Source organism: Anser brachyrhynchus (assembly GCF_964034855.1).
Source record: "Anser brachyrhynchus genome assembly, chromosome: 13".
NCBI lineage: Eukaryota > Metazoa > Chordata > Aves > Anseriformes > Anatidae > Anser > Anser brachyrhynchus.
The window spans coordinates 6,690,804-6,700,730 of record NC_137708.1 but is presented as its reverse complement, the minus strand read 5'-3'; the positions used below and the strand labels follow the sequence as shown (position 1 = coordinate 6,700,730).

Below are 9,927 nucleotides of genomic sequence, written 5' to 3'. Positions count from 1 at the left end.
GGCTGCAGCTCGCAGCGTCTGCCTCTTGCTCACAGTCCCATGCTAATTCAGCATGAACTGCTGCTGCCCGCTCCATGGGCTGCCTCCTTCCCAAAGCACTGCATCTGCGCTTCGTGGCTGTTCGTGGGGGGTGATTTTCCCTCTCTCCTCTGCTTTCACCCCTTTCTCTTTCATTTTTAGGGTGCAAATCCTTACTGCCTTACTACATGCCCTCCAGGAGAAACAAGGTGGCAGGGGCTGATTCCAGGCTGGAAATAGGATGGGGAAAGAGCTCCTCACAAAGAAATGAACCATGTTGATTCATCTTCTCCAGCCTCCCTGCTCTCCACTCCTTGCTAAGTGGTAGTGGCAGCAGCAGCATGGTGTGCACTGGTGCATTTCCCTGCATTCAACCCAGCAGCCCTGCACACCTCTGGAGAGAGGACTGATCTCAGGAGGACAGGAAAGAAGCAGCCCCGATGTCTGGTGCAATTCCTTACAGAGCTTAGAAATCTAATCAGTGAGGTGGCATTCTATTTTTCTCTCCTTTCTCCCTTTAATGCTTCCCTTTAAACGAGGTATTAAAAATAGGAAATATTAATTTGGCAGATGGTGCAATTGGGCTTTTGGCAGGAGACTGTACACTGTGCTGCGGAGTTGCAGACCTCTGTCTCCACTCTGGAGCACTGAGCGATGCTCTGGCTCCTCTCCAGGCAGTGCCTTCCTCCAGCTCTGGGTGCCGGGAGAGCTGTCTGGGGCACAGGGAGCTCCTGCGGCTCCTTCCTCCAGCTGCAGCCAAGGAGCTTTGATTTCCGTCAGTTCTAAGCTATCACCAAAGGGTGGAGAGCTCCTTTTTGCTTTAATTGTAGCCAGGTTTGATTGCAGTGGGAGCTGCACATGTGTAAGCACAGCACTATTTCTGCAGGGAGGTGGCTGAGACTTGGTTTGGAGTTTTAAGGGAAGAGAAGGGAATGGAGCGGAGCTCAGCTCAGTTCAGTTCAGTTCAGTTCATGGGTGTCTTGGGCTTTCTGCAGGATGGGATGCACCCCTCTTTCAGAGGGGTCTGCAGGAGGTGAGTGTGACAGAGCCTGTTCCTGATGTGTTAGGTAATGCATTTCTAACAGCACTGGTTTTACAGACTTTGCTGGACACTCTGTCTGTTCTTCTTTATCTACCTTTTTTTTGGTTGGTGTTATTGTTGGTCTCAGCTCCCATCCAAGATGCTTTTCTTTGCCTGAATTTTCAGAAACACTACAGAGTCAAATTTCCCCTAAATTTTCTCTGCTGGAGCTTTGGGCCAGTCCTGCAATTTCACCAAGGGCAAAATAAACCCTAATTAATCCCTGCATCTACGTTGCATCCCTTTTGCCTATCTGTAGCCTCCTGTTATTTAGCACATCTCTCCCCCCCCACTGCATTCCTCTAGCCCGTGCTGTCTGAGTCTCCTCTGACCAACCTCATTTCTCAGGGCTGCAACTCCTCCGGCCTCGGCAGACCCCTGGGAATGAGACCAAACAAAAGCAGTGTCAGGTCTCACGCTTGCGGTTCATTTTTCACACGTACACAAAGATTTTGTTTTTCAAGTCTTCTGGCATTTTTGTTGTTCTTTGAACTCCTTCCAACTTGTCTGTCTTTGTTACGACGTGATGTCCAGATCTGGGCATGCTGCTCCAAACAGCAGCCTGACGAGTGCTGTGAAGAGTGGAATAATTACCTTGCTGGGCTGCAGCAGCCTGATGTTATTGACTTCTGTTCAATCGATCATCCCCCCAGACCACTCTCTGTTGTATAGCTGTTTGGCCAGATATCTCCATACAGCCTGTGTCCTTTTGTTTATTCCTTCCTATGTGTTAATCTTCTGCATTTGTCCTGCTGAATCTCTTTGTATTGATTGCAGGCCACTTCTTTAATTTATCAAGCTCGTATTGTATTTTATTTCTGTCCTGCGCATTATTTGCCACCCTCCCACCTTGGTGAAATGCTCAGATTTGATTAGCGTACTCCTGGTCCAGTCTCCAAGTTGTTAATAAAACTATTGAATTGTATTGACCTTGCAGGGCACTCTGTAGGACCCCACTTAACATTTCTATCCACCGGGCTCTGAACTGTTGAGGTATGCATGCATCTATTTTTAATCAGCTGCACATCTTTGTTCTTGTATTTCATCTTATTTATGCTATGTAAAGAGCCGCGTGATGTTTTGATTAATAAAAACGATGATCTGTGTAGCTCCAGCCATCTGCCTGAGGATCTGCCCAGTGATAGATATGGTATCAGACACGATGGTCTCTGAGCCCTTGTCTGTAGACGAGCTGCCGATACCAGTGGGTAGGATTTGTGTGAAGACCGAAGTTAAAATAACATATCAGTCAAAAAACCCCTCCAAGGCCTGGAGCCTGTAACAAGACTCCCCCTTCCCCAGAGTTTTCCCACCCCCTGCCCTGGGCAGGCTGGGGGCTTTGATGAGTGAAATTGTGGCTGTGTTCAGCAGCCCCCGGGGAGGTGTATCGGCACGCGACTTACTCGCAGTCCTGACTTGGATCAAATGTGAGCGCAAAGCTGGGAAGGCACTGAAGGGCAGTTTCTTGGAGAGGGGGGGGGGGGAGAAAAAAATAAAATCCAGGTATTCCTCGGGCTCTGCCTGGCCCTCCCCATGGCATCCTAGGCTGGCTGTGTGTGCAAGTGGGCAGCTTGTTGAGGTTGTGACAAGGCTGGTTCATAGAGCCAGGGGATAACCTGATGGGTGAGGTCCCCACCCTGGGTGGGTGGCACATCTCACCCTTCCTCTGGCTGTTCCAGCGCCTCTGTAGTCTCGCTTTGCATCCAGACACTCTGCCCCTCAAAAAAAGCTTATGTTTAGCAGCTTTTCCTCACCCTGTCAGTGATAGAAGTTGCTCTTAAGAAAAAGGAGAGGTGATGGAGGAAAAAAAAAATCTCACTAATTCATTTGCATGCTTCTGATGGCCAGATCCAGCCTGTATGTTTCACACTACTGCTTTAGGTGATTGCTGCTTGCCAGCTCTGCGTGCTGCTAAATTTTCCATGCTGAGAGAGGTCCCTAAGGCTGATGCTTGCTGCGGGGGAGGGGGGACCCCTCAGTTTTGGTTCTGACTGACTTCGCAGGTTCCTGGCTGGAAAACATCAGCCAGTCCTTTGACCACTGACGGGTAAATGTTCGTAATGCAGGAGAAAAACTCTAATAAAAAGGAACCCCACTGATCTGAGGGCATTTTAGAAAAGATGGGGCTGAATTTCAATGTCTGGGTGGGGTTTGGCTAACATTCAATGCCATCTTATGTTTTTTGGTGGATACCTCCCCTGTGTGCTGCATTAAATGCCCCTTTAATTTCATCAGGTGTTGAAAATAAATGGCAGCTGATATGTGATTACCCTGATTTCCCTGTGCCTTTCCTAATCCCCCCTCTGAGGTCCTGAGGGCTGCCGTGTGGGTCTCTTGCACCATAATGTTCTCCCTGTCCCCGCCAGTGAGCGTGGCTGCGCTGGGTATCTGCTTATCTGTGGGTTCTCTGCGCACTGGTGTGCTTTCCTATGGCTATGACAGCTCCTTTTCCTGTTAACTGTTATTGAATTACACAAGCCTCTTAATTGTCTCCTTTTCCTGAAAGACTAAATCAAAGCAACTCTTTAGTTTATTAGTCTCTTCGCTGTCTGTCAGAACTGACTTTTTGTGACTGAGCCTGTGTCAGGTGATGCTCCTCCTCCACTCTCTGTCAGTGACTCTGGAGGAATTCACCCTTCTGCGATGCTTTTGTGCCTCAAAATTGCTTTTGGCGGGACTGTGTGGTCCGCAGTGAGACTTGCTCCTGTTTGCATGAGGAGCTGGCAGGGACCAGCCCAGAGGAGGGGAATGGGTGGCCTGTGCTGTCCTGTCCTGCATTGCTGGTAGACAACAGAGTTTCCAAAAGTGCTTGGACAAAGTCTGGTCCCCTGGACAGAGGTACCTCTCCCCATGACCTCCAGGCAGACCTCCTCCTGGCTTGTGCTGTCTCTGGCATCTTCTGCATGTCCCTCACCCCTGTGCTCATCTGAACGGCTCAGCATTGCTCTGGATGGGGCACATTGCCTTCTGTCCTCCTCTCTGTGCCCCTCGGGTTGATGGCTGTGTTGTTTGGCGAAGAGCTTGGGGCTGGGTTCAGCTTTCCCCACAGACAAGTGGTCCGTGGGCCCAGGAACACAGACTGGTGGAGATGACCAAGGGCCCGAACAAGTTGGCTGCGCCAGCCCACCTCCTCTGGGGCTGTCATACTTCAGGGAACCAACAGCTCCTACCGGCAAAGCAATGAAGGAACTAAAAGCCAGAGAGATTCATTAAGGGCTAAATGCTATTAATCAGCCAAATGCTGTTATTTTTTACATCATGTAAGAGCAGTCTCTTCATGCTCTGATTTTCTTCTCTGGGACTCCCTACAGAATACAGCAGTGATCCCAGTGCTTTCGAATTGAGGCTGCTGGATGCTCTAGATCTGCTTACATCAGACCCCGTCTGCCAGGACCACACGCTGGTCCTGACCAACAGTGAGAGCAGAGACACGAAGGTAAGAAACACAGCTCCCACCTAACGCTCTGCCTTGCTGTTCAAGTAGTATCTCTGGCACTTATGATGATTGATCTCTGGAGGCGTACGTCCCTGGAAGAGGGTCCCCTGCCTATCTAGCCATCAGCATCAGGCCCTGCCACTTTCTTTCTCCCCAGCTCAGGCAGTTTGAACCACCTGTGCCCTTGTCAGTTCTGGAGCTGCAGGGCTCCCCATGCAAAATTCGCTCTATGGCATAACTCTCCATGCTGTAGCGGAAGCCTAGCCGTGGTGACAGCTGCACAGGTGTGAACTTACTCCTCTCTCCCATGACAATAGACCATCCGTCTGCATTGCAGAACCTAAATCTGTAGGCTTCCCCTTTGCCTACCCAATTTGGCCAGCCGTGTATGCAATGAGTCACTGCTACTTGGGTGTTCCCACGGAAAGCCGTGGGATCAGGCTTGTGCGGGAGTACAGCTGCAGCTGAGGAAGAGTGGCAGAATCTGGCCCACAGAAGCTGACATATGGTAAGGCAATATATGTTTCCTAGCATGCGGATCCAAAAATTATTCCTACAAGGTGCAGAGTTACATTGATTGTATTACTGGATTATCAAATGATTAAAGCCATTAACAATCCACTCTTGAGCAATCAACGTAACAATGTTTAGTTGCCTTGCAGTAACAATTAAAAGATGAAGCAATTTGCAATAATTAGGTAGTATCTGGAAAAAGTAGTCCTCATTAAGAGAAGTTAAAAGGACTTTTTTATATGGTTGAGATGAACCTAGCAGGCCAATTCCCCCTTCGTCACCCTCTCTTCTTTCCTCCTGCGTTTAAGGAAAACAATCTGTTCTTGTTTAGCCTTTCGTTTTGGAAAAGATCAAAGGGGATCTGATGTCTGGATGGCTCACTTCATGGGCAGGGGGTGTCTCGGGACCACAGTGCCAGTGCTGGGAGCTGGTTTTCACAGGGAAGCTGTCCTGAGTCATAGGGCCGTTTTGCTGCCTGGTGGGATTTCGGACAATGGCACTGAAGTCTCAGCAGTTTCCCCAACAGGGGAGATTCTTGGCAGCGAGCCCTTGCTCAGGCACGCTTGCACTACTGATGGCTAAAGGCACTGGCCCAGCTCCGTGTCCTAGGGAAGGCAGCAGTGCACCCTGCTGTGGTACCTGAATTTGCACTTGCAGTCATCCTTCCCTAGGCTATTTAGCCCTGGGCCATTCCTCACCTGAGGTGGTTTACAGGCTGCTATTTTTGTTGGCTCACAAGACCTCTCCTGAAAGTGAGACAAAAAATGTAGACGTGCCCCTGTCCTGAGCCCAGTCTCCAACCAACGTACAAGGTCGATATTCCGCTGTGTCTAGTGTCATCAGCTGCAGGAAAGCAGAGAAAAAGGATGCGGGATGTGCTTTTTAGCACAAGGTCTGTAAGAAACCCAGGCACACAAGTCTTGGTCTCTGTGTAGGAAAGTCAAAAACTAATCTGGTTTCTGTCTGTGGAAGTGAGTAACCATTGAGGAAGCGTACCGAGCATCTTCCAGTAAAAGGCATGAAATCCATAGCTCGTGGGGATGGGTATGTTACTTCACTGAAAAATAACCTCCTCGGTGACAGCCCCATCACTCTGGACGATTCTGCTCTAGAATGCTGACAGATTTTCCACCTAAGGTGGAAAGGTATGCGTGGAGACACTTAAGTCAATAACTAATTACAGAAATTGGGAACTTGCTAATACTTTGCGATTCCCTCTTCTGCACTCACAGAATGTGCAGGGCTGGGATCTCTTCTGGCTTGCAGCAGGCAGGGCTTTGGTTTTCTGCACCATCCAAATGGCAGTCAGTCTGTGGCCTCCAAGCCATACAGGGACACGTGTGTCCCTGGAGAAATGCCATCCATCTCCGCATGGAGTTTACAACTATACTGATGGTGCTCAGGAGATTACAGATGAAGCGGAAATGGCACAAGTTCAGAAAACCAGCTTGGGAAAGAGTGCACACAAATACAGTTGCCCCATTCTCCCGCAAGGTCTCGAAACAGAAAAATGCCACATGAAGTGGCCTCTACCACATTTGGAGTCTATGTTGCATTCAGAATGAACAGAGAACTTGACTGTACGATTCCTAACACCATGTACAGGCTCTAGAGAGAATATGGTGAGGGGGAAGGGCCTGGATTGCCACTGGTGATGCAGCACCAGTATGTCCTCCTCGGCTGTGTCCATATGGAGTACCATCTGGTGGCAGGATGCAGGCTGTGCCTTCGCGCTTCCCTGGAACACGCAGCTGCTGGGATGCGCGTTGCCATTCGAGGCACAAAAATTAGAAATTATATCAGATACTGTAAAGTTGTCATGAACGATATGAACTGATAGGAGCCGATGTTCTTTAGCAAACTACTGCTGTCATGAATAGAAAATGAGAATGGATTGAGCTACATTAGTACTGTGAGAGTAAATCATCTGCAGTTTCTGGAATATTTAGAAATACGAGGATACCCTGAAGGTATCCTCTGCTGATGGGGAGACTGGAGTGAAAAATGCATTTAGTAGTGGGTAGACAGAACAGACATGGTTGCTGTGATTATTTATGTAGTCTTCAAAACCAGAACTGCATTTGAAATAAATGATTGCAAGTACCTCAGACAAGAGGACTTAGGTTCTTTAAACCCAGGTGGCACTCTTGTACATATTGCCTGTAGCCTTTTTGACCTTCAGTGTCTGGCTGTAACAGGGCTGACACCAAGCTGAAATCATTCCACATTCACCTTTGGTGTGATACGTGTGGGTCAGGCAGGTTTGTTCTCATGTGCAATGAAACATGACCGTGGATTACAATGCAGGTGTAACAGCGAGGATGTGACTCCATACATCATTGCCATTAATCGATGTTGGGCACTGCCTGGATACATCATCCATTTTGTGCCTGACACCCATGCAAGCCAGATGCTCTCAACAAGGATCAAAGCTGGGGGGTCCCTGGTACTCCTGGGGCTGGAAGGAGCCGTTGGGTCAGGCTCAGTCCATGCACTGACACCAAGTCTCAGGGAAGAGATGGAGGCAGGCCTGGCCAAAGATGCTGTCCTGTGGTCTGAGCACAGCTGCTGCGTGGTCTGTGCTGCTCTGGAGCTGGCTGGGAGCTCTCACATCTGGGTGGCACACGTGGTGACTTCTGCCGTGGGCATGCTCGGTGGGAGCTCTGGCTTGAGTAAGATGGGCTGGGAAGAAAAAGCAATGAATGTTGTTTTGGTGCTTCTCTTGATAGTTGGATTTTTTTAAAGAATACTTCCAGTTGCATCTTGTGATGAAAAATGCCTTTTCCAAACTCAGTGGGATCCCAGCTCTCCCTGGTGCCGCCTGTTGAGGTGTCTGAGGGATTCTGCGTGCCCAGGAATGTGGAGAGAGTGCTGGCACTGCAGTCTGTTGGGTGTTGGCCAACACTGCATGCAGCTGCATTGCCTTGTGGCAATGGTTGGTGGGCTGAGACCTGGCTGCGAGGCTGTTGCTCAGCATGTGGCAGCAGCAGGAGCCCCTGAGTGTTGGGCCCAGGGCCTGTGGTCCACCGGGCACTGGGAGGATTGCACTGATGCTGCTTCGACTTGGGCTCAGCAGGGGTAACTTGGGAACCTGAATGTTGCAAATGCCTGTGATGGAATAGTGTTTGTCTCAGTCTGTATTTATGTCACAGGCTTGATATTCAGGCTGCTTTCCAGAGTAATGGACTCTGCCGAAATAATTTATTCCTGATGCATGCACTGTCCATGCATCTTTCTGCCTTTTATTCACAAATAAAAGTTATGTGGAATGTTGTCTTGCAAGAACAGAAATATATTTAGTGATTCAGGTAGTGTTATAAAGCGTGAAAATGAAGCTCATGTTGTCAGTCAGGGCTATGCTGAGATGTATTTATATCTTAGGTCATAATTTCCTTGCTTTAAAATACCTGGTTCTGGGTTTGAATTTGCACAGGAAAGCAATTGCACTTAAAAAAGAAATGTGAGAGAGATGCTTTAAAGAAAAACTGTGTGTATATGCATGTATGTATACATAATGTATATTTTATAATATCTATTTATCTATCTATAATAGATTTAAACCAAATATGCTGTCAGTGCAAGACAGAGCCTCATACGTTGCGGAATTTGTTAGGAATTTTCAAAGTCTGAGTCTGTCATACAAGTCCCACACTGAAAATGCTTATTAGTGCTGAGGTTTTTATTATAATAACATCTAGACATCCTGTTGTACTGGACGGTGCACAGCACCTTCAAGCAGCTGCAAATTAATATAAAAAAGTTATTCTTATTTTAGAGACAGGCAAATGATATATTTGGTACCATCCAGGCAATTTGAAGTAGCATAAAAAATTGGACCTCTGTCACTGAGTCCCCTTCCAACACAGTAGATACAAGCCTATCCCACCTCTTGTCTGTCTCAAAGGTTTCCAAATGTTTTTATGTCCTGAGCTCAGTTTGGCACAGTTTTATGGTACTTTTATGCCAATCTTGAAAGCAGTAATTATATCATTTCTTGCAAAATCACCCATAGGGAAAGATTATACAGTTCCTCACTCTGATTGCTATTGCAGTTAGATCTCCTGGAACGCCTTTCAGAAAGCTGCACAAGCCCCTGACTGCAGCCAGGTTGATGTAATGTGCTTTGCACAGGTCGTCACCTACTGTTATTAAGACCACCAGAATTCCGGCTCCACCCCTGTGTGGGTTTCCCCTGCAGAAGCCGAATGCATGCCTGTTCTCTCAGCCAAGGAAAAGCCCAGGTCATGGTATGTGGTGTGTTGTCCAGACCAGGTGAGGTTCCCTGGCTGGTGGCTTGTCATAACTTCTCATTAGGGCTCGTGTTGCTGTGATGGTGGGTAGCTGGGGGTCAGCAAAAGAAGGGTGTGCTCTTGATCGCTTGATCATATTTACTCTTGAACAAATTTCAGGTTGCAATGGTGGCTCCTCAGCAGTGCAGTATGCGGGGAATTAATTAGCTGTGTACTTTTCTGAGGGAGTTACTCTGCTGATGCCCTGGGCACTGCAGTGATAGCACGCCTTCTCGAAGCATCAGGGTCAGCCCTGCCTTTCTGCTGCTATAGCAGCTCCAGTGCTGCCGGGGCAGAGTTTTGCCTCCATTTCTGCATTTTCCTCCGCTAAGGAGGCATGAGCACCTCCTGGGCTGTCTCTCCAGAGACAGGGCAGGCAGGGATAGAGCTGCCCCAGCTCCTGTGAGTGTGCTGCCCACCCCACCCCACCATGCCAGCAAGGGGTTTGATGTGCCTGGAGACAGCTCTCTGCATCTGCAGTGGCAGCTCCCCCCCCTCCAATCTCGTATCTTTCACCGTAGGCTACCACGCAAATAAGCTGGGACATGGGCTGCGTGGTGAGGTTGGACCAGAACCTGGCCAGAAGCCCT

General features: G+C 48.6%; 1 protein-coding gene across 19 annotated transcripts in view; it reads left to right on the top strand.

Moving 5' to 3' along the window:
- Positions 1–856: 856 nt before the first annotated feature.
- The window catches only part of LOC308177032 (uncharacterized protein), a 136,751-nt gene continuing 127,680 nt past the window's right edge, over positions 857–9,927 (top strand). For 6 of the 19 annotated variants that reach the window (XR_013938810.1, XR_013938812.1, XR_013938813.1 and 3 more), the window contains exons 1-2: positions 887–1,051; positions 4,411–4,535. Coding sequence is in view for 5 of the 19 variants with exons in the window: in XM_080553629.1 (XP_080409755.1) it covers positions 1,015–1,051; positions 4,411–4,535 (162 nt within the window). In the remaining 14 variants the exon portion in view is untranslated. Of the gene's footprint in view, positions 1,052–4,410; positions 4,536–9,100; positions 9,321–9,927 lie in introns of all 19 variants that reach the window. The other 13 variants (XR_013938811.1, XR_013938816.1, XR_013938819.1 and 10 more) reach the window with 8 other exon arrangements.